This window comes from Microcaecilia unicolor, chromosome 11 (assembly GCF_901765095.1).
Source record: "Microcaecilia unicolor chromosome 11, aMicUni1.1, whole genome shotgun sequence".
NCBI classification, from domain to species: domain Eukaryota; kingdom Metazoa; phylum Chordata; class Amphibia; order Gymnophiona; family Siphonopidae; genus Microcaecilia; species Microcaecilia unicolor.
The window spans coordinates 165670044-165695610 of record NC_044041.1 but is presented as its reverse complement, the minus strand read 5'-3'; the positions used below and the strand labels follow the sequence as shown (position 1 = coordinate 165695610).

General features: G+C 44.5%; 1 protein-coding gene across 1 annotated transcript in view; it reads right to left on the bottom strand.

The window, feature by feature from the left end:
• Positions 1-247: 247 nt before the first annotated feature.
• Positions 248-25567, bottom strand: part of LOC115480864 — a 41361-nt gene continuing 16041 nt past the window's right edge. Inside the window, exons 3-4 of the mRNA XM_030219822.1 lie at positions 24236-24435; positions 248-1256 (exon numbers count right to left, since the gene is read on the bottom strand). Of these exons, the coding sequence (XP_030075682.1) occupies positions 1146-1256; positions 24236-24435 (311 nt within the window). The 3' untranslated portion in view covers positions 248-1145. The remainder of the gene's footprint in view (positions 1257-24235; positions 24436-25567) is intronic.

Below are 25567 nucleotides of genomic sequence, written 5' to 3'. Positions count from 1 at the left end.
ATTATTGGCGCTAATTGGCATTAAATTTTAAATGCACATTTTTAGTTGTGGAGATCCACATGTAAATTTTACATATGGCTCCAAAAAGGTGGCTCGGCCATGGAAGGGTCAGGGGCATTCCTACAATTTATGCGTGCCGTTATAAAACAAGGGTGATCCGTGCCTAATTCGGGAACGAGGATTTACACCAGGGTTTACTTGGTGCAAATCTTCATGTCTAAAAAACACTATTCTATAAATGGCGCCTAACTTTTAGCACCTCTTATAAAATAGCACTTAGCGTGTTTTTTTTCAGCACTATTTATAGAATTTGGTCCATAATGCATGTTGTTATATGTGTTCTTACAAATTGCGCCTACCCCCTGCGTACTATACCGGTGTATTTTTACCAAGACACAAACTGCAAAATTAGCACATTTATTTTTCTAAAAACACACTAATTACAAAAATTAGTGTTTTTTAGGCATTTTCTTTTTAGGTTTTTGCAGTAATTATTAGTGCACAAAACCTGCAAAAAAGCTAAAAAGAAGAGGCCTTAAAAACGCACTAATTTTAAAATTAGTGTGTTTTAGAAAAATAAATTAGTATAGCGCTCGTTATACGAGTTTATTTTTACATAGGCATGCAATTTGCGTGTGTCATATGTGCAAAAATACAGTAATTCTATACCATCCAGTAGCAGAAAAAAAATAGCCCACAAGTATAGAATAGATTAACTGGACCATGTTTCAGTCCTGGGCTAAACCAAAATGCTGCATTTTGTGATTTCACTTGCAACCAGCAATAGTGAATTTGAGGTACTGACATGGGTGATAGGAAAAAAAAACCCTCTCAACCAGAGTCTGTAGTGCCAGGGTGCCCTTGTGCATAAATATGGCTCTAGGTGAAATGGTAGGGCAGGATGGCAGCTGGCTTCAGAAACCACTAGCCCCCCCCACCCCGGAGTCCCCAACATCCAGTCCGGCATATGCAATTTGCCTTTTCTTCTGCTACAATTGTCGCTCGCTCCTGTCCAGCAGTAATGACGGCATGAAACCCGTTCTGTCCGTAGCACCAGCTGACGTGGAGCCATCCATGGCTCACGCGCTTATCTTCCAGTCATTGGAAGGATTCTTAGTTCAGTCTTTTTGCTACTTGGGCTTTGTTTACTGTGCAATGTCCATTTGAGGGTCCCAGAATATGGCCAGTGCCTCCGAGATGACATTGTACAAGTACCGCCACCAGGGATCCCAGTGCTGCTCAACTGGTATTGGTCTCTGGGGAGAAATAAAGCAAAATGTTTAAGACTTTCCTCCCTTCCACACACATTGTTTTGGCGTAACAGAAGAGACAGCACCAATCATATGTAATATGGGTTTTAATAAGATCATAGTATATGCTAATAAGCGTGCTATGCTAAGATAGAAATTGTTTCCATTTTCTACATTACTTTAGGTACAAATCTTTTACTGAGTAACCAACACAATTAAAACAATAGAAGGCATTCCAACAGGTATAAGGTATCAGATATAAGTCTGCATCTATGACTAAAATGTGTGTCTTTTTAGAATGAGATTCTAGCAGTAGTCATAATATCGAGCATAGAATGAAATATAACTAGCAGATTTTCCAAAAGTAAAGCAAGGGCCAAGCATTTTCTCTCTGTTCTCCTTCCCACCCCTACACCCCACGAAGTATACCTTTGCTGGCGGGAACACTCAAACCCCCACCAAAGAGTTTTGCAACGCGAGTCCCTAATTGTGCTGCCTGAGCAGCAAGAAAGCCGGCAGGGCGCTCTAGCCTCCAACACTGGTACTTCTGTGCATGCTCAGTTTAAGGCATGCACGCCGGAATTAGCAGCTAGAGCACCCGGCCGACTTCCTGCTGCTCAGGCAGCACAGGCGGGGGCTTGGGTAGCAATTCGCTTTGGCTGGCAAGGCTTCAGCATCCTTGCCAGACAGGCATCCGGTGCTGCAGTTCTGGAGGGGACCACTGAACCCATTTTCTGTGTAAATTCAATCTGTTTCAAAACCTTCCCCCTCCCCCCCCCCCCATCCCTTCCTTAAACCAAATATGTGAGGTTTTGGTTCTTATAACCCCAAACAAACACCTACTGATCCCATAACCCTCCCCACCCTCAACCCCCTTCTACATTTCATTAAACAGCTCCTTAATGCTTTGAGAAATCATTTTGGCTATCAGTACATGGGATGTCACTGGCAGCAGACTGGTTTGTGGACTGTGTACAATGGTGATGCCATAAATGGCACTCCAAAGTGTCTTACTAGCAATTTTGCTTTATTTTTACTCTAGAGAACTGACTTTAAGCTTGAGGGAGATTACTGAAAGGCTTATGAAAACAATTTAGAAAGAAAGAAAGAAAAAAAAAATCCCCAACCATAGCTTTGTACAACGCATCCCGTGTCTCTGCTCAGGAGGGTAAGCGAGTGCACATGAGTTTCAGGACTGGAAAAACAGGCTTTGTGACTTAAGCCTGAGGTACATTCAGGGATAGACAATGCTGAACCTCTTATGGTATGACTAAATACAACACATACACACGTATTACCTGAACAGAGACACATACACTCAACCTTTAACACAACTGTTCACTTCTATTTTACAGAGAATCTTTCATGTCTGTCTCCCTAACTTTTTTAAATGCCAAAGGTATGCTTAATGTGAAGGCTTTTTTTTTTTTAATATTACAAGATGTAAAGGATTTTTTTTTAATACACAAACAACTAGAAGGAAAGGCGGGTTAAGAAAAGTTTCCCCACTGTTTAGTTGGGGAGCAACAGTGCTACACCTAGATATTAAAGGGCCTATAGACTCAATGGGTATTAACTTAACTACCAAGCCCATTACTGAATACATGTTCCATCTTCCTTACTAGTGCCAGAGTTCCCATAGTATATATTTAAATTAGTTTATTAGGTACTAATGCTGGTTAAACCACAGATAGCTGGATATTCCTGAATATTCAGCAGGATATAACAGGTTACCTCTGCTGAATACTCAGTTAACACATAAACGCGAGCTGGCTATCTCGGGGGGGGGGGGGGGGGGGGGGGGGAATCAAAGTTATGTCCTGACATTTAACGCTGACCAGGCAAGGTTAGCACACAGTTGTGACAGCATAAATAGCTGTCCTATCTTTATGCGCTAGCCGATGACCGGTTAAATACTGAATATCAGCTTAACTGGGCATGTGCTAGCCAACCAGCGAAAACTCAGATATTCAATGCCGGTCACTGGAAATGGCCCAGCATTGAATATCTGGGGTCAACGCCAACCCCAGCACTGATGCAGGCTGCCTCCCGCTGGCTGAATATCAGCTCCAGTACCTTTAAGGATTAGTTATAGTGTTGTAAAATTATTTACACTTCCCCATGAGCACAAGGAGTTCAAAGTACAAGGTGACAAGACAAGGGGACTGGTAACACAGCAGAATGCAATTGGGCTAAGGTAGGGAGTAGCACCTTACTTTTGGGCTGGCTAATGTGAGAAGACAGCGCCTCCTACTGACATGCAGTACTGTTGTGTTAGAATAGCTGCTCTCACTTTAGTGCATTTAGTCATACAATTATGTACATCTGATGTTTTAAACAGGTGATGTTAGCTATTAATTTTGCTGCCTACAATGAATATTCAAGAGAGAGATTTGCATGCACTACCTCCAGTGCATGCAAATCTCTCTCATGAATATTCATGAAAACCCGACTGGCTGTGGTGCCTCCAAGATCAGGTTTGTGAACTACTGCCCTAGTCAACATTTCTTTCTTTCTGTTGTTCCCTTCTCCTTCCTTTTGGTGGCTTGCTTACTTCTCTTCATCTACCCCCCCCCCCCCCCCCCCAAATCTATGCCTCACCTCCTCTCTGCAGTGGAGCCATGGTCAGGGAGAAAGAACTGGAAAAGAAGTGGAGGGAGGGGGGAAGTGCCCACCTTCCATGCAGATAAAGTTACAAGTGTTCATAGCAACATATGTACTTCTACCTGCCTTTTCATGTGGAACGAAACACAAATCCCTGTGGGGAATTTTTCCTTGGCCGATTTTCAAAATGGAAAGTACGTTCACAATATGTAAGGTATTGACTGATTCTCAACCCAGTCCGAGTTTTTAGGCTATCCACAAAGAGTGCACATATGAAAGACTTGTATGCAGTCTTTCTTATGTATCTTCATTGTGGATATCCTAAAAACCTGACTAGTTGGGAGTCTCCTGAAGACTGGGTTAAGAATCCTTGCTACAGGGAGACAATTTTGAAAAAAAAAAAAGCCAAAACACTTACATATTCTGCATCTTTTAGTAATAACTTCTGAATTGCATTTTAAAACATAGTAACATAGTAGATGTCGGCAGAAAAAGACCTGCATGGTCCATCCAGCCTGCCCAACAAGATAAACTCATATGTGCTACTTTTTGTGTATAACTTACCTTGATTTGTATCTGTCATTTTCAGGGCACAGACCGTATAAGTCTGCCCAGCACTATCCCTGCCTCCCAATCACCAGCCCCACTTCCCACCATCGGCTCTGGCACAGACTGTATAAGTCTGCCCAGCACTATCCCCGCCTCCCAACCCCCAGCCCCGCCTCCCACCACCGGCTATGCCACCAAATCTCAGCTAAGCTTCTGAGGATCCATTCCCTCGGAACAGGACTCCTTTATGTTTATCCCACGCATGTTTGAATTCCGTTACCATTTTCATCTCCACCACCTCCCGCGGGAGAGCATTCCAAGCATCCACCACTCTCTCCGTGAAAAAATACTTCCTGACATTTTTCTTGAGTCTGCCCCCCTTCAATCTCATTTCATGTCCTCTAGTTCTACCTCCTTCCCATCTCCGGAAAAGGTTTGTTGGCGAATTCATACCTTTCAAATATTTGAACGTCTGTATCATATCACCCCTGTTTCTCCTTTCCTCCAGGGTATACATGTTCAGGTCAGCAAGTCTCTCCTCATACGTCTTGTATCGCAAATCCCATACCATTCTCGTAGCTTTTCTTTGCACCGCTTCAATTCTTTTTACATCCTTAGCAAGATATGTCCTCCAGAACTGAACACAATACTCCAGGTGGGGCCTCACCAACGACTTATACAGGGGCATCAACACCTCCTTTCTTCTGCTGGTCACACCTCTCTCTATACAGCCTAGCAACCTAGCTACGGCCACCGCCTTGTCACACTGTTTCGTCGCCTTCAGATCCTCAGATACTATCATCCCAAGATCCCTCTCCCCTTCGGTACCTATCATACTTTCACCACCTAACACATACGTCTCCCGTGGATTTCTACTCCCTAAGTGCATCACTTTGCATTTCTTCGCATTGAATTTTAATTGCCAAACCCTTAGAACATTCTTCTAGCTTCCGCAGATCCTTTTGCATGTTTTTCACTCCCTTCCGGATTATATTTTGTTATCTGGCCCAATCACATATACAGATTATGCATAGAATTTTCCCAGGAGTAAATATATTAAAAGGTAATGTGCACAAATGCTCAGTATGGGCTACAACACTTCAGACATGCTAATCCTAATGGCAGAGGCAGGTCTAGATACTGTTGTCACAAAAATGTGGTTAAATGAATTTGGTGACTTCTAGGTATCGCAAAAAGAGGATTTTTTTAAATTAAAAATAACTGACCTTGTGAGACCTATACACTACAAGAAGCACTGAATGACCCCAGCCACAAGCAATACACCGAAACATCGGGTCACCAATAAAGTTGCATCTTTCATCCCACCTCATAGCCTACTGGGACATGGTCATCTTTTCAGAAAGAATGGGGATGTCCTGTCAAAATGTATGAGCCAGCCTGGTGACTCAGTGGCTCCCCAATTTGGCTGAGCTGGTGAGTGAAAAGGAGCCATATGCATCATGCAATGACGACACCCAGTGGTGCCCCCCCCCCCCCCCCCCGAGTCAAAGTCTGTCAATATAATGAGTGGACTTTGGATTTACTTACTCACCTTCTCCAAATCTGAGCTCCAGGCGAATTGCAATCAGATACACAGGTTACTTCCCTTGCCAAATCTAAGGTGTATCTGAGGCAATGGAGAGTGAAGCGATTTGCCCTAGGATTTGAACCCTGGCTTCCTTGGTTCTCAGTCCAATGTTCTAACCCCTACTACCAGATCCCAGCCCTAGCCCTAATTGAGCTAGAAATACAAATGTTAAGAAGTAAATAAAGGTAACTAAAATGGAGCAATTATGGGTTGTCTAAGTAGTAGTATGAAAGATGGTAATGTGGATTTAGATTTAATTCTTTATCTTTCCAAATGCCAACTCAAGAGACAAGTAAAAACTTAGACTGTACCTACTATATCTGAAAGTATCCAAGGCAACGGAGCATGAAGTGACTTTCCAAACTCACAAGGGCCCCGATGCTCAAAGCTCCAGCATTACAGCGAATAGCGCCTGCCCCATGCCGCAGGAACAGTGCAGAAATATAGCCCTCCAATGCTCAAAGCTAATGGCATTAAAATTATATGTAAGCTGTGAGACAAAGTAAGGGGGAGGAACGTTTGCCTGGCACATATGCAGCTCTTGTGCGCATGAGCCAGGCAAACCCTGAAGTGAAGTACACAGCAGCATCATTCTTCTGTGTCTTTAAATATAAGCGTTTCACATTTTTTCCCACTTGAAAGCAAAGGCGCCAATTTGTGCTTTCACTTTCGGGTTTGCTCGGACTCGCACACACTTGTTTCTCAGTACTGGCACTTTGAGGCTTGCATTGCCTTTCTTCCTCTGCCAAAACAAATGAAAACTAGAAAAACTTTAAAAAGAATCTCACAAGAAATCTTCTGTTCAACCCCCCCCCCCCCCAAACACCACTGAGGTGGCATTTTTTCTAGCAGTAAGAGCAAGGTTTGTTTACGCTGTTCTCTGAGCATTGGGAGGGCTGGCATGCACGTTGTTTCCTGCGCTAAAGCCCTCTGAGCATGCTGTGCAGATTAATGTTGGCGGTAGTCCAGTGCTAAATCGGCTCTAAGGAGTATGTGGGTAAAGCAGGCTACTTTTCCATTCTTCAATCAGCACAGAGAGACAAAGCTGGACAGAGATCTTATCAATGCCATTTATAAGACTAGTAGAGGGGGTAGGGTGGACTGTGTAAGCAGAATCCTTCAGAAGTAAAAAAAAAAGATCCTCTGTTCACAAGCCTCTCTCAAGCTATTGGTTTGGGAACCAGAAAAAAGGTGGGGGTGCAAGGGTGGTGCTACGAGTGAATCTGGGACTCACAAATGGGAGTCCAGCAGGGGGATCTGGTTAAGGAGGTTTAATTGACATGAGATCAGCTATCTGACCTGAAGCCAGTAGGCAGAGCTTGCCGCCATACAAAGTAATGTATTTTGAGTGTATCAAGATTGAGTGTATCAAGATGGCGGCTGCTGTATAGGGAAGCAATTAAACCTCCTTGGATCAGGTCTTGGATACTGATTTTTATCAGGATGAGGGAATACCTTAAAGAGGAACTGGCAGGGTGGAGAGATATTTGTGAATTAGTAGAGTGGGCTAAGTTAAGGAGTTATGTATCCAAACCTATTTGCTTAGAATTCTCTATATATTATTTACTTAGGGCTCCTTGTACTAAGCGGCAGTAAGCCCGACGTGGGCTTACCGCTCTCTAAACAGGAAGCACAGCCCGGCGGTACTTCCCACTCCTAGCGCGCTGTCATTTTTGTTGCGCTGGGGATAATTGGCGATAATTGGGAAGTGGCGCACACTGCCCGGTTACCACTGGGTTAGCACTGGAGCCTTTACCGCCAACTCAATTGGTGGCAGTAAGGGCTTCCTCCCCAAAATGGCCACACGGCAAGTGCTTTACTTGCCGCACGGCCATTTCCTGCAGGAAAGAAAGACTTCCAGACACCAGAGCTGGACCCCTTTTGCCACAGCTTGGTAAAAGGGGCCCTTAGTGACTTTGAAGTAAATGAAAGTAATAAAAGGAGGCCACTGGTTGCTCAGTGAAGGAGTAAAGAATAAATGGTTACAGCAGCAGGCTAAGAACCAGGGAAGCCAGGGATCAAATTCTACCAACTTTCCTCATTACCTTGGACAAGTTACTTAGTCCTCCCTGCCTCAGGTACAAACTTAGATTAAAGCCCTCTGGAGACAGGGAAATAGCTATGGTACTTGAATGTAATTTGCCTTGAGCTACAAGAGAAAAAAAAGGTGTGAGCTAGATGAAAAATCTTTACACTCAGGAGTTGGCTGGAAAAATAGGGGCAAGGAGACCATCATTCAGAAGGTACAGGGGATCTCAAACAGGAAGACAGAAAAGAATATCTGGAAAGCAGGGAATGTCATCATGATGGCTAAAGTTCAGATGGAAAGAAGAAATGCATGGAGAGCGAAAGGACAGAAGACAATGCTAGTGTCCAGCCAATACTTGTGGTGCAAATCAGTAGATTGCTTGCCTGAGTTTGAATCCCACACTGTGATTTCTGTGAGGTAGCCAGCATCTGGCCAACTTAGTCATCCATCCACTTCAGTCAGAAAAATGAGCCCCAGCCTTAGTCAGAGGTAAAGATGACTAGGGGACGAAATGATAAACTAACAGTCTACCAAGAAACCATCACAGAAGTAGTTGCCCCCATAAGTCATTCATCACTTGGTACTTGCTTACAGGGGAGACCACCTACCTTTTTACTTGGATTCATCATTCACTGGGAGGGGAGGACCATTGACACAGCAGGTGTACCTATGGTAATGGGCTAGATGCCACCATTTATGGGAGATGTTTATTTAGCTTCAGAAAAAAAATGGAAGCGAACAAAGCTATGAGATGGGATGTTTCAGAATTCGAGAGACCTAATCCTTTGATCATTTGGAGACAGACATGGTTTGGCACGACTTAAGGAAGATGGATGTTTCTTTATACATTGTTAAAAAAAAAAAGGTTGAAAACTAGTCTGGTTAGTCTGATCACAACAGAAACAAAATTAATGACACCTGCTCTAAGGGGAAAGGGTAGGGAATTATCTTGACTCCAGTGGCTGCACAGTTTTACCAAGAGATCATTTCAAACAAATCAGATCAATTTCTTTAACCTGGTAACAAGAGATTTAGGTCAGAGATGGGTGCTGGATGTGATCTATTGGATTTCAGCACAGCTTGTGATACTGACCCACATAGGAAGTTCAGGAGGAGCCTGAGGGTAGTTCAAAGGTGGCAAACTGGATTAGAAACTGGTTGAGTGATAGATGACAGAATGGGGTAAACAAAATTGATTCTGAGAAAGAACTATTATTAGCAAAGAGCCTAAAGGATCTGCCCTTCGGCTGATTTTGTTCGACAGCAGATGGGTTAGGAAAAGGTGTTTGTTTTCATGCAGCTAACACCAAGACCTGTAACGATGGACACTCCTGAGGGAGTAGACAGATGAGATCTAAGCAAGCTTGAGTTGTCCTGGACTACTGGGTTGCTAAGGCTCGATTCAAAAAAGTTATATATATGGGGAGCAGTAATCTGACCCAATACAATTCCTTTAATGAAGAACTCTGGTACTACACTTCAGATATCTCAAAAAGGTATAAATCCACTGTCCCCAAACTATAGCCTAGAGGCCAAAACCATTCCACCAAGCGCACTTCTCCTGTCTGCCTACTCTGCCTGAAGAAAGAGCCAGCAAGGGGGCCAAGCTGCTTTTATCACCAAAGGTGCCCAAATAAAATAGCCTGCATCATAAGAACATAAGCGTAGCCATACTGGGACAGACCAAAGGTCCATCAAGCCCGGTATCCTGTTTCTAATAGTGGCCAATCCAGGCCACAAGTACCTGGCAAGATTCCAGAACAGTTAAACCGATTTTATGCTGCTTATCCAGTGGATTTTCCCATGTGACCTGCAACTCCTATGTCCATTGCCACCACCACACTGACTCACCAAGGAGAAGCAGTTGAAGCCCAGTCTGGCCTGCCCCTAGAATGCCACCTGAAGTAAACATGCTGCGTTGCATGGCCAGCACAACAGGAGAATATAGGGTCAGGTGAGAGAGGAGAAGAAGCCAAATTTAAAAAAGGGAATCAGCAAGTTAAGAGATGGCCATCACACCCTCATCTGGCTGTCTCGGTAATTTGAAACCTGCTATACAGCCCTTCGCATGAAAGGCTTGGAAAGCCCTGGAATAAATGGACAATGCATCTTGTGCATTTTCTTGTGGCCAAACAAATTCTAGAACATGAGACTCAAAAGGGGGCAAAACCCCACAAATATCAGAAAATATGTCTTTGCAGAAACAGTGGTGAATATGTGGAATGGCTCTCAGTGAAGATGGGTGAGACAAAAAAAAAAAAAAAAAGTAAGAACTCCTGAGGGCCTGGGATAGTTCTAAAAGAGTGATGGGGAATATAGATAACTGGAACACAAGTCAATGCAACAGGAATTAAAGTGAACAGATTAGGAGGCCTTTTGCTTCTCATCCATCATCGTATTTTAATAATGTAACCAGGGGTTAAAGTTTTAATTTTAATTTTCTTACCTCACGGGGGGGGGGGGTCCTAGGCAGTGAGGAGGCCCCCAATGATGCACGCAGGCAGGGAGTGGGCACGTGCGAAGATTGCAGTCCCGCTGTAGGTGCTGCCAATCCAGGGCTTCGGGCTTTTTATTGTGGGCTGTCAGGGGCTCATTTGAGGGACAGGGTGCGCTGGCAGGAAAGGCCCAGGCTCTGCCTGATCTAGCAGCTGAGGGAGCAGAAAAATGTAAACTAAATATGATAGATAGGATAGGGGGCTCCACGGCCAAAATTTATATACATCTAAGCTCCCGCAGAGGCAAGGAAAGTGGGGGGTTTGTGCATGCCACAAACAGCGCAGTTGCACGATCGTGCCAGTTATTTTTAATGAATAGCCCTGGAGACTTCTGGGAGCTTTAGGGGTGCAGGAGCCAATAGGAGCCAGAGTGCCAGAAGGTGCAAAAGCACACTAACTGGGTGTCAGGAGGCGGGATGGCCCAGAAGTGGGCTGTGAAGAGAGGCAGGAAGTGAAGAACAAGCCCGGTCTAGTGTAAGGCTGCAGGCTGGCTTAGAGAGAGTGCCAGTCAGAGCTTTTTTTGTGCCGGTACGGCGTATTGGCACCTTTTTTGTGAGGTCCGGCTCACCTGCCCGCTCCCTTCCGTTCGTGCACCCGTGCTCCCCCGCCCTCCCTCAGCTCCCCGACTTTCCTTGAAATCTTTAATTTACCCGAAGTCGCGGCGAACCGGCAGTAAAAACAGCTGGCAGGCAGGCTTGCCTACTCGTCACTTCCCTTCTCTCTCAGTGCATCCCGCCTTCCTCTGATGTAATTTCCTTTCTGCAAGGGCGGGACACACTGAGAGGGAAGGGAAGCGACGAGGAAGCAAGCCTGCCTGCCAGCTATTTTTACTGCTGCGACTTCAGGTAAATTAAAGATTTCAAGGAAAGTCAGGGAGCTGAGGGAGGGTGGTGGTGTGGGGGTGGGGGGGCTGGGGTTTGAACGAATTGCTGGACATGGAGGGGATGGGAGGGGAGGGGAGGGCAGTGGAGAAAGGAGAATCGCTGGGCATGGATTTGAGGGGAAGGCAGGTAACAGAGAATTGCTGGACATGGATAGGAGGGGAGGGCAGAGGAGAGAGGAGACATGCTGGACATGGATGGCAGGGGAGGACAGGAGGCAGAGGAGAATCGCTGGGACATGGATGAGAGGGGAGGTCAGGGGAGAGAGATTCACTGGACATGGATGAGAGGGGAGGGCAGGGAAGAGAGGAGACATGCTGGACATGGATGGAAGGGGAGGGGAGGGAAGAGAGAATTGCTGGACATGGAGGGGATGGCAGGGGAGAGAGGAGAATTGCTGGACATGGATGGCAGGGGGCAGAGGAGAATCACTGGACATGGATGAGAGGGGAGGGCAGGGGAGAGAGGAGACATGCTGGACATGGATGGGAGGGGAGAATCGCTGGACATGGATAGGAGGGGAGGGGGCAGAGGAGAATCACTGGACATGGATGGCACGGGAGGAGAGAGGAGAAGTGCTGGACATGGATGGAGGGGAGGAAAGAAAAAAAAAAAAAAAAGAAGATGCACATGGATGGAGATGAGGGAAAGGGAAGAGAGGAGAAAAACTGCACATGGATGGACAAAATAGGCAAAAGCTGGATCCACGTTATACCTCCTACAGTCAATTCCACAGAGGAGGACCCAGCTTTTACTTATGGATGTAGGGCAAGAAATGAAGAAGAAAGGAGGAAAGTAAAGAAATATATGGAAAGGAAGCCCTGGAAATTGAGTTAAGAGAACAGATAGAGAGCAGCAGAATCAGAGACTGGGACCAATATGGATAGAAAAACAAAGTCACCAGATAACAAAGGTAGAAAAATCATTTTATTTTCATTTTAGTGTTTGGAATATGTCCAATTTGAGAATTTACATCTGCTGTCTTATTTTGCACTGGGTATACTGGAGCTCTAACAGCTTACAGAAATTATTTATATTGAAAAAAAAAAATCATGTTATTTTTTTCTCCTATACTAGTATAATAATTTTCAATGACGCCTGTTTATATGCACCATGGCTGGTATAATGGGTGTGGCTAATGTGGGTGTGGCTATAGAGGTGGAGTCATATGTGGTGACGCTGCCCATAATGAGTACCAGCACCTTTTTTCTACTAAAAAAAGCACTGGTGCCAGCTAAGACTGCATGCTGGCAGCAGAGAACAAGCTGGCCAGGTGAGGCGGCAGGCTGGCTGGAGGCAGTGAAGAAACGCCCGAGGAGCAGGAGAACTGCAAGCTGAAGAGGCATGGCAAGCCTCCATAAAGAAGGAAGGCTAAAGTAACCTGTGAGTTTCCCCTTCCCAGTGAAGCCGTCATCCCCATTCACTCAAAAAAAAGCAAGCAAATCTACATTAGTACATAAGTATTGCCATACTGGGAAAGACCAAAGGTCCATCAAGCCCAGCATCCTTTTCCCAACAGTGGCTAATCCAGGTAACAAATACCTGGCAAGATCCCCAAAAAGTACAAAACATTTTATACTGCTTACCCCAGAAATACTGGATTTTCCCCAAGTCCATTTAATAATGGTGTATGGACTTTTCCTTTATGAAGCCGTCCAAACCTTTTTAAAACTCCGCTAAGCTAACCGCCCTTACCACATTCTCTGGCAACGAATTCCAGAGCTGCTGCATCCCTATTGTTGTTTTTTTTTTAATTGTTGGTCCATCTGTAACAAGTCTAAAGTTGTTTCAATTGGATAGGCAGTGCCTTAAAAGTGGACAAAAGTTTTTTTTGTTTTTTTTACTTATTGGACAGATTATTAATTTATTTGAAAGCTTCCCATATGAATGAACACTGCAAGTAAGTCTGGGGAAGTGCAGGGCACGGAAGAAGGCAAGTACTGGGGAGGAGAAGTCTGCAGGGACACAGGAGAAGCTGAGCTGCAAGAAGGAAGGCAAGCTGGGAAGAGGAGCCATAGCAGCCATTGCGGAGACTAGCTCAGTTGAAGAGCGAAGCAGAAGAGCCAGGTGGCTGTGCGGTATTGGGACTAGAACATCCCCATACTGGGAGCAGTGCTGGGCTGTGCTAGAAGCAGAACTGGCTGACAAAAGCAGTACAGCCCCAGGCAAAGCTGAGAGAGCAGGGTCAGAGTGAGAAGCCGAAAGGAGTGACACGGCTGGGGGCCCTATATCCCTGAAGAGTTTGGACTGTGTGTGTAAATGCAGCTGTGTGTGCAGTAGTCCAGAGGACCGGCCCTGCGGGAGTCTGCCCGGTAAAGGGGAGTTCGGCCCTGAAGAGGAAACTGCCCCGCCTGAGCTGTGTGTCCAGACCCCAAGGAAGCCCGCATTAGAGTGTGTCCCAGCTGAAGTGCACCTAAGAGACAAGCCTACTCAGGATGCATAAAATCCTTTATCGAGAACCCCCGCCCTTAAAGCTGGCCACTGTGGATGCTTCCTGCCAGATGCCCACCTCTGGGAGTCCCTGCCTACCTCACTAACAGTACCAGTGAGGGGTACAGTAAGGGCGGGATAAAGAACTAAAAAGAGAATTCAAGAGTACGGAGTAGGAACTAGATAGGAGACTCCCCTGTTTACCTTTTTTCTCTGAGTAGTTTTCATGGCCTTTGGCCAATGAAACCACTTACTGAAGTTAGGGTACACTCATCAGAGATAGAGAGTCAGGGTTTTCTCTTTTTGTGTTTTTAAAGTCAGGCTAGTAAGTACTCTGGAGTTCCTGAACCACGGAGCTGATGCCAACGCCCGAGGACTTCAAAGGTACCCATCATGAGACAGCTGTACCACTAGCAAAGACTCAATATAACTGTAGGAAAAAAGGTCTGCACAAAAGTTTATGCTAGAGGAGAAAAATCTCAGATCCAAGTACACTGACTGTCTACTTACCCACCTTAGGACCCCTATCTGACTGGGTCTGGGTCACGTTAAGGTGAAAGAGTTTCTTCTCAGATATGATACATGAGGGTGCATTTAGTTGGGATCCGCTTGCTACTGAGCTCCTGAGTCTCAATTGTGGTGGTACTGAGGGGAACTGAGCAACAACCCAGTTCTGAGAAAAAATGGCCTGCGATATTTTGTACAATTAGAGGAATTAAATTTGAAAGTGCTGAGATGTTAATTGCTGCTAAGTTGAACACCTTTTTGCCATGCTAATTTACTGTAAAAGTATTTAACACCTGGTACCATTCTGCTATAATATCATCCTCTCTCAACTAATGGTACTGTGTTAATGAAACATACGTGAATGCTATCATTAATTATTATTAATAATAATAATAAATAAAATATTTACTTAAATTTCTTGTCAAATCTCTTTTGTGTGTAGAGCTTTCCTTGGACACCCCATAGAATGGGATGTCTTCTGCTGCATTATTTATAAGTGTATTTCCACACTCCACCACAAGGGGGTATGTTACAATATCTGGCAAATTTTCAGTTGTAACCTCCACATTAGTTAAAACATGGCACAAGTGTTTACATTAATATCCATATTCAATGCCACTACTCATATATTCAGCAGGCCTATATAGCTTATTCACATAGTGGATGAAAATTGCTACCACCTGGACAGTTTTGCAGCACTGTCCTTGCTCCCCCTCCCTCTGCCCTTTCGGCTATTTGGATAGCAAAAGGCCAGTGAAAAAAAAATAACTGCAGCCTGATGTGTAGTAACATAACAGATGACAGCTGATAAAGACCGAAATGGCACACCCAGTCTGCCTAGTAATGTAGTCTGGTTGACCCCCCCCCCCCCCCCACCCAGCTTTCTTAAGCAGAGTTGTTTGTTCATAAGCTACCAGTTTGATTATTAGATCCTGTTACTACAGTGCTTCCCAGTCTCCTATTTGAGGGCCACATGAAGTAACATAGTAGATGACGGCAGAAAAAGACCTGCACGGTCCATCCAGTCTGCCCAACAAGATGAACTTACATGTGCCATTTTTTGTGTATACCTTACCTTGATTTGTACCTGTCTTTTTCAGGGCACAGACCGTATAAGTCTGCCCAGCACTATCCCCGCCCCCCAACCACTGGCTCTGGCACAGACCGTATAAGTCTGCCCAGCACTATCCCCACCTCCCAACCACCAGCCCTGCCTCCCACCACCGGCTAAGCTTCTAGGGATCCCTTCCTTCTGAGCAGGATTTCTTTATGTTTATCCCACGCATGTTTGAATTCCGTTACAGTTTTTCTCTCCACCACCTCCCACGGGAGGGCATTCCAAGCATCCACCACTCTCTCCATGAAAAAAATACTTCCTGACATTTTTCTTGAGTCTGCCCCCCTTCAATCTCATTTCATGTCCTCTAGTTCTACCGCCTTCCCATCTCCGGAAAAGGTTCGTTTGCGGATTAATACCTTTCAAATATTTGAACATCTGTATCATATCACCCCTGGTTCTCCATTCCTCCAGGGTATACATGTTCAGGTCAACAAGTCTCTCCTCATACGTCTTGCAACGCAAGTAAACTTAACAAGCCAGCAACGTGGTTTTTAAACTGGTTCTAGCCGGTTTAGCGCGCAAGTAGTAAACTGGGACATGCACAAAAGGGTTCTCAGACACCAGTGACAGCTAAATGCACTGTGATTGGCTGAGAGAGACTTGGAGGGGCATAATCGAAAGGGACGTCCAAATAGTTTTGACTGGGACGTCCTCGCACGTCCCTATCCCCGATTCTCTCCGGCGTGGTCATTTTGGGCATGTAAGAAAAACACGTCCAAGAGAAGGACACCCATCACAAAATCTGAAGGGAAAAATGTGCAAGTGCTCATCAGGAATGTCCTTTGGGTTTTTTTCTGAGTGAAGGATGTGTATGAAGCCGTCTTTGGCATGCGCAGAGCAGCCAGTCTAACGATTGGCTGCTCTGTGCATGCTCAGCTGGCCGACTGGCTTCCCCTCCTTAGGAAGGAAATCATGTGTAAATCAGCTAACAGCGAGCAGCTCATTTGCATGCGATTTCCTTCATGCATGCCCGTTTTTTACCGATTCGCTAAGGGATCGGTAAGGGAAGGGCTCTTTCTGTGGAGTTAATGCATCTGGCTGTGAGTTACTACCCTTCCCCACCTCAAGCTCCCTTTCACTCTGCACCCCACTACTCTCCTTTTCTTTATTGCTTCCCCTACTCACTCCTAATTCCTTTTCCTGCCCTCCCCCCTCTCTCTAACTGCACCAGTGTGTGGACTGCAAGACTGGAGTAGACTCTGAAGGAAGTGCTTTCCGCTGCTCCCTTAGCTTGGCCAGCTGGTGCTGAGTAGGCAGCAGGCCTGTCCTTAAACAGCTGGTGAGGCAGGAGTGAGTGTGGGGGAAGGGAGGGCAAGAAGAGTGGGTAGCGTGTTTTTTTTTGTTGAGGATGGGGGGGGGGGGGGGGTACTTCTCCATCCCCTCCTTGTGCACTGGCAGTCTATGCCCACAAATATTTATTGAAAGCAGGAGCATGGGGAGGTTGGAGGAGTGCATGAGCCGTTCTGCCAGAACCTGTTTGCTAAAGAGAAGAGGAGGCAGGGCCAAACGCTGAAGGCCACGAGAACGATGCGAGGGGCCGGGCACGCGAGCAGCCAAGCTGAGTCATGCGATTATAAATAGAACATGATATATACACACAGGCAGACAGACGAGAGGGCAGCAGAGCGCGCTGCCTTCTCGCTCGCATTGTTTCAGGCCAGAAAACAAGCTGTTGCTGCAGCTTCCCCCCCCCCCCCCCCTTCCTTCCCCAGCTCAAAGTTTCAGGCAGCTGAAATTTCACTTCTTCCTCAAGTCAAAAGAAAGTTTTTAAAAGCAGAGTATTTCCATAGGAAATCAGTTTTCCCTTGGTTTCCCAGGAAAGCTGTTTCTGATCTGTGCCCCTCCATGAAAACGAAGGGTTATGAGAAGGGCGAGAGGTTTGCATCTTTACACACTCATCATCTTGCATTCTCCACGTTTCAGTTAAAAGATCACCAGCAAAATTTACACAGAAATATGAGTGAAGTTCTAAGCAAACAAAAACTCGGTGGGGGTGGAGGCGAGAAACAAGTTCTCAGATTGCACAATCCAGAACCCCTTTACATTGCTGTGTCAGCAGGTGACTGCTCCCTGCTGTTTAACACATCTAGAGATGTTAAAAAAAAAAAAAAAAATCCACAGCTTGGGGAGGGGGGGAGGCACACAACTCTCTATGTATTTTTAGTCATTAACTTTCAAAAGCCATCAAGTCCAGTCAGTCCCTGAGCACTATTCAGCCCAACTAAACAAAAAGTCCTTTTGAGCTACTGCCACTCCTTCACCCTCCCACCCCGACCCAAATATTACTTTGGCAGACAAAGCTCCCTTGGAGAGATTCTGTATTTCACCCTCTGCTTAAATGGTACATAATTGCAGCCCAGGAGGCATCTTGAAATTTTGGTAATATAAGCAGCATGTTTTAGCTCTGTGGGTGCAGTGTGCACCCGAATACCCCAATAAGGTGTAACTGCTTTAACCAAGTTCACAGAGAGGTACTCTTCTGCAATTAGCAGCCTCCTACACCTCCCCTTAAAAAAAAAAAGTTGATTTCTTTAATATACAGTGGAGAAGTGAAGGCATCAGGTTCAAGTTAATTGCCCCAGGCCTTTAAGGGCAAGAGGTGAATGGGGGGAGGGGAGGAGAAGGAGGAGTTGCACAGATGATACTACCCATCCACACCCTGGGAGTACCAGCACAACAAACTCAGGAGCAGAGTGCAACTGCCCCTCTCCCACCCTTTTCTAAGAATATTTCATGTACAAACAACTTTAATTTGATTTATTGCAGAAGGTAAGGGGATTCTCTGCACTGCTGTATTTACTGGCCCAGATATTGATGCAGGCCAGTTCCTCTTCATACATGGTTTATATATAATTTATAAATATATGGGTCAATATTTAGAAGGTGTTAACCGGGTAGGAGCCATTCCCACTTGATTAACTCCCGCTGACTGGCTCCTGAACGGATATTCAGCAACACTGGTTGGACTATCTCAGCAATATCAGAGTAGTGTCGGAGCTAAAAGTTATCCAGACACTGCCGATTTTTCACTGCTGGTGGCTGGATTTATTTATTTATTTATTTATTGTTTGCATTTGTATCCCACATTTTCCCATCTCTTTGCGGGCTCAGTGTGGCTTACAATAAGATAAGGATAATGAAAATAGCTACTGGGCTACCGGTACTGATTTTCAGCAGTACCCAGAGAACTTCTGGTGGCTGGAGAAGAGCCGGATATTCAGCCCCGGTATGCAGTTACAGCCTGGTGCTGAATATCCATACCTAGAAATACTTCTGTTAGTGTTAAAAACAAACAACCCCCCCCCCCCCAAAAAAAAAAAATACGAATGCCGCAGGCTGAATAATATATATTTTTTTATCATTTAATTGTATTATATTTATTGATTTCACACACTGCAATTTCTAGATACACCATGACAGTTTACAATAAGCCATTTAAAAAACCCTAAGAACACAAATTAAAAGCAAACACACATGAAAGGAAGGGGAAAAAACAAAGTTACAACTCAGTTGCAGCAAATTACAAATAAAATGTTTTAGGGAGGAGTGGCTACAAGTATTTAGCCAGTAAAGTTACCCTTGGCCAAATTATATATTTCAAAATAAATGACCAATTAATTCTTCAAGCCTGCTTTAAACTTGAGATATGAATCCCCTAACTAAAGCTGTGAGTTCAGTAGAAGCAAAGTTATGGCACAGGTGATAGTAACATAGTAGATGACGGCAGAAAAAGACCTGCACGGTCCATCCAGTCTGCCCAACAAGATAACTCATATTTGCTGCTTTTTGTGTATACCCTACTTTGATTTGTACCTGTGCTCTTCAGGGCACAGACCATATAAGTCTGCCCAGCACTATCCCCGCCTCCCAACCATCTGCCCCTCCTCCCAACCACCGGCTCTGGCACAGACCGTATAAGTCTGCCCAGCACTATCCTCACCTCCCAACCACCAGTCCCGCTGCCCACCACCGGCTCTGGCACAGACCGCACAAGTCTGTCCAGCACTATCCCCGCCTCCCAACCACCAGCCCCGCTGGTGGTGCCCCCTACTAGTGAGAAAAAAAAAAAAAAAGAGGAAAATAAGACATTTACCTAAAATAAAAACAAGACACAAACAATAACCCACCAAACCAAAAATTATCTGTTAAAAACAGCAAGCCTCGGTCTCAAATTTTTAGGATTTAAACCTATTTTTTATTTGGTCAAAACACACACTTTAACCTTTCCTCCATCTTAAAACCATGGAAAACAAGAGCCATATAAGGACATGAGTCAGTATAAGAATATTCAGGGTGAATATTTTTGGGGGGAGGGGCACTGAAATGATTGCGAGTGTGCTGTTCCACAATGCCCTGTCTCCAAGAGCTTACAGATATTGTAAGCCCCTACGATCACCCAAGAACAGCTTGTTCCTAGTGCCCATACATTGTAGAACCACCTTGAGTTGAAGTGCTCGTGAATGAAAGTAAACCTCTCCACCTCATAGCCGTCAGCACTCTAGAGTATGTTCTTAACTCAGAAAGGCTACAAATAAACCTTCCCTATGATCTCAAACAGTGGGATGCACCAATGAACATTAGAACTGGATGTTCTGCTCTTCCATCTTGCACATCAGGACAGACTAAAATCAACGTATGATCTCATCACCTAAAGGTACCGATATATATGCGGAGATAGGCTAGAATGTGCTACTGAAAAAGACTGGAAGGGAAAGTTCCAAGGGACTAGGCTCAGGAGAACCTCAGACTATATTTCTCCACGTAACAGAAATAAAACAAAACAAAGAAAATAAAATAAAATAAGAGGATACATTTTTTTTTCTTGGAATAACAATACATTTTTGATGAGCTTTCAAAGGTAGCCCTTCTTCAGATCACAAATTCAGAAGAAGGGTTACCTTCAAAAGCTCATCAAAAAATGTATCATGAATCCAATAAAAAGGTACCTTATTTTCATTGATTTGTTTTATTTCTATTGTCTTTAAAAGTGGACTAACACGGCTACCCTACTACTTCTCTAGGGAAAGCTTGCTGAATGCATGGAATGGCCTCCCGATTTGGGGGGATGGGGGGTGAGCAAGGGCTGGAGGTAAGAGAAAGCCTGAATAGACACAGAGAATTCCTTCAGCACTTCCCATCCCTCAGGTGGCCCTGTCCCTGCCTCCCTGGTCAGAGCTGCTATTACATGGCCAGTTTTCCAGCTAAGGGCTTGAATAAACATGCACCTTATCGCAATCAAAACACTATTAACTCATTTCTTTATTACCTGAACTCAGCAAAAAGGAGAGAAGGATAATGAGTTACTTCTCTTCCTTCTCCCCCACCCCCTCCACATAAACACTCTTTCTTATGAAATGTATTAACCCTATGCAGTAAAACAGAGCTCAGGCTATGGAAAAACTGCTACCAGAAACAGTGAGAATAAAGGGCATTTAGCCCAGAATGGGGATTTCCCAAGTTGGTGCAGGCCTGGGAGATTCTAGCTTTTTTTTTTGGGGGGGGGGGGGGGTAGGGGCTGGTCAGGGGCGGAGAATGTGTATAGATGCATAAATCAGCTAGCAAGTGATAATGGATCCCAGTTTAAAGTACAAAGAACCTCCAAAGTTTTGGGAATGGTACTGGTTGCACCATTGACAATGGAGCCACAGATCAATGGCTTGATTAGAAAAGCCTATTTTAAATTAACACAACTACGTTTGCCAAGATCTTACTTTCTAGAAGATCACTAACAATTTTATCATTATAAGATTATGTAAATTCATTATATCTGGGTCTGTCCTCCAAGCAACTTTCTAGAATTCAAATGAGGTTGCCTGTAAAGACGCTTTTTAAAGCACTTTGTTTAGTATTCAAGTTTTATTCAAGATCCACCTTCAGGGTACTTACCCTGAAGGTGGATCTCAGTTGGTGACTGTGGTAAAATCTAGGACAATCTCCAGAAGATTTATTTATTTATTGCATTTGTATCCCACATTCCCCCACCTATTTGCAGGCTCAATGTGGCTTACATAGATACAGTTACTTACTGTTAGCTTTTCCTTCAACTAAAAACGTACGGTTTAAATCTGCATTTTCTCATTTTTCTTCTTAGCTTTCGATATTGGAACAATCTTCCTTCTGAATTACGCTCGACAGGGAGTTATATTCTATTTTGCAAAGCACTGAAAACATACTTATTTGTTAGGACTGGGGGGGTTCTAATATTGTTATTTTTATTGTAATTTTTCTTGAAACTGTGTAATTCCTGACGATTGTTGTCAGTCTCTTATTCTAAATTGATTGTAACCCGCCTTGAACCTTATATTAGAGAGCTGGTGAGAGATAAGTCCCTGATAGTATAACATAACATTACTACCATGCTAACTGGTTAACACATCCATAACAGACTTGATCAACCTACCAACTAGAAACTCATCCGAATCAACACGTACATTCCTACATTTGCACTACCCAAGCTGCAAAGGACTTAAATACAAATCAACTTACGCATCCAGTTTCTCCTACATAACCACGCAACTGTGGAATGCACTACCAAAAGCCTTGAAAATGACGTACGACCACCTAAACTTCTGGAAATCACTAAAAACCAACCTGTTTAAAAAAGCATACCCTACTGATCCAACTTAAATACCTGATCTCTGCAACACAACAAAACTAAAGTATGTATGGACATAACTCTTCCATGGCACAATTCCTTAATATGGCAATGCTACAAGAACTTTATCTTACCACAACATCACATTGTATTTGTTCACACCGGTGTCTGCAAAACGCCTTTCCGGTATTATGTAAGCCACATTGAGCCTGCGAATAGGTGGGAAAATGTGGGATACAAATGTAACAAATAAATAACATGGGAACCCTTAACGCCAACTAGAAAGGAGGCGGTGAGTGCTCCTGCAGTAAATTTTTTTTTTTAAATGGCACACGCTGATACTAACATTAGTACACGACCACTAAAGAAACAAATTGAAAAAAAAAGTCCTTTTTGATGGCTGCGTTAGAAATGGGCTTAGTGTGAGGAAAGGACCATGTAAGGGCATGCCAAGCTCATTTCTTAGCACAGCTTAGTAAAAAGACCCCTTAATAAGCAGTAGAGCCAAAGTTGTTTTTAAACCAATTCCTTCCAATCTGTGGCTTTAGGAGTTCTATAACTCTGTTTCTCACATTACCAGCATGTGTGGACAGAAAGATAGCCAAGACCACTCTTCACTACCTCCCACCCCCATTTCCTCCCCCACCAGCATGCTTTCTATTCATTCAAACTGAAACTCTTGTTATAGAAGTGTGTAACCGTGCAGGCGGAAGGAAGGGATTTGTTTTCCTGCCTTCTTAACCCAAAAGGATGGTAAAAAATTATAGAGCCTTTTGCCAGTGGCGATGACCAATGAACCAAAGCTAAACCACTTCAAAGCTAGATAAGGACAGACAGGTATGTGTGTGTGAGGAGTAAGAGCAATCATTGTAACTATGATAAGAGCGGGGGGGGGGGGGGGGGGGGGGGGAGTGAGTGCTGGAAAGAACAGACATTAAAACAAGAATAGAAAGTGTACAATGAAAATATTAGGAGGCAAGTTCAAAACAAAAACTACAAGGAATCTTAATTCTTCATGCAGTGCAGAGTTGACCTGTTGAGTTCCTTGCCAAGGAACACAACGACAGTTAATAGTGTAACAAACTGCCAGACAAAATTTAAGCAGGTCAGATTTCTGAAAGATTTACATGGTTGCTGAGGATCATATAAATCCTCCATCCGTACATTTTCCAAACGTTACATGGACAGTATGAGCTGAATCTTCACCCAACTTGTCCCAGGCAGAGGGAGGATGAAACAAAATCATCCATACAGCAGACATATTGACATATTGAGCTACTACACCAGTGGTTCCCAAACCTGTCCTGGGAACTCCGGCCACTCAGATTTTCTGAATATCTATACTGAATATTAATAAGAAAAACCTGAATGCAGTAAAAATATTTATTGGACTTTGCTCACATCTTTTTCAGTAGTAGCTCAAGATGAGTTACATTCAGGTACACTGGGTATGCAAATTAATCTCATGAATATTCATTATAGATATCCTGAAAACCGACTGGCTGAGTTTCCTACAGGACAGGTTTGGGAACTACTGAGCTACACAGATAGCCTGTATGTTTATTTTAGGATTGCTTTTCAGCAGGCTGGAGTAAACCACATATTCAGAAACTATACAGGTAATACTGTATATCATTGCTATACAGATAATGGACAGACCCTGGTGATAGCATATATTCAGCACTGATGACTATCCATATAGATTTCTTTTATTAAATGCCACAGCTGGCACTTAGAGACATGCTGAGCACCCGTACTGACACAAAGGATAAGTGATGCCTCGGGTTAATTAACATACCAGTCAGAGAAGACATCCCTCCTCCCCCAACGTCAGCACCTCCTTAAAACTATGAGGGCTGGAAATTGGCATGGCATGAAAACAGATGGCAAGGCTGGTTTGGGGGTTATTAGGGACAACATCCATGCCTGCCCCTCTCCCCCAGTACCACAAATGGCCCCTAGGCAAAGTAGAACAATGTCACTGACTAGCCCCACTCCTTTGTTTCTGTCCTGCCCTCAGCAGTCTAACCCATCTCTGAGAAATACAGGACTCTCCAAGTGGCCTGCTTACCAGTGTCAGAGATGGGATACTGGACTAGGCAGACCTTTGGTCTGGTCTAGTGCTGTCTCTCTCAAGTGCTCGTCTTTATATTCCACTATGTGACTGATTGCTGCCATGCAACTCACCCTCCGACGAAACATTTCATCCATCTCGTCACCAATGACCCTCAGTTGGGCTGCGATGGCACCTGCAGCCTGCTCATCCATCAGTGGCAGATCTGCCAGGCCCCTCCCATTCGCTGTGATGCTCTCCGTGTCCCGGGCTGCAGGGTTCACACTAATGTGGTCCTCTTCTACAGACTCTTGCCCCTCTCTGGGTCCTGTATCTGAAGCAGGAAATAAAACCAGAGCAGATGTCAAGCAACTAATCGCCCTTATGTGTCAATTTCCTTCAAGTTATGCACATTTCTTGCAGGTTTTGACACTTTGTGCTACATCAAATGATAGTGTATTATTATTAGCATTTGTACAGCGCTACCAGACGCACGCAGACCTGAACACCTGACAGAGAGAGACAGTCCCTGCTCATTAGAGCTTACAATCTAAAATAATACAGACAGACAAGACAATTAAGGGCGAGGGAAGTACTGGGCAAGAAGGAACAAGGGGGGAGGCAAATGAGTAGTGGCTAGGAGCCAAAAGCAGCAGTGAAGAGGTGGGTTTTCAGCATAGATTTGAAAACAGGTAGAGATGGAGCTAGATGTACAGGCTCAGGAAGTTTATTCCAGGCATAAGGTGCCGCGAGAGAAAAGGAGCAAAGCCTGGAGTTAGCAGTGGAGGAGAAGGGGGACGACAAGAGAGATTTGTCCAGCGAGCGGAGGTCATGGGGAGGAATGTAGAGAGAGATGAGAGTGGAGAGATAATGGGGGGCTGCAGAATGGATGCATTTAAAGGTCAAATATGTGTAAAATATGAGCTGCTCTGGAGACCACCCAGGGTCCCTTTTTCAGTTGGGACCATGTGGCTTGAACAGAACAGCTGCTACACACACACACACACTGGGGAAGACATGCGGAGCACAGCTAAGCTCATTGAGTTCTTTCCCATAAACAAGAGTGATACCTTTTTATTGGACTAGTGCCTATGTTTACTAAGGTGTGCTATGGGCACGTTAGTATTTTTAACGCGCGTAAATGGCTTACGCGTGTTAAACGCCAACGTGTCCATAGAAATATAAAGGCGCATTAGTGTTTAACGCACCTTAAATTTAAAGGTGCATTAGAAACGCTAACACACCTTAGTAAACATACCCCTAAGTTAACACTTCTTTAACTAGCTTTTGGGAGCTACACACCTTTCCTTAGGTCTAACAAACCGAGCAGTCAATTGGAGGAGTAGCCTAATGGGTCGAGCAGTGAACCTAGAACCAGGGGAAACCCAGTTCAAATCCTACTGCTGCTCCTTGTGATTGTGTGCAAGTCACTTAACCCTCCATTGCCTCAGGTACAAATTTAGGGG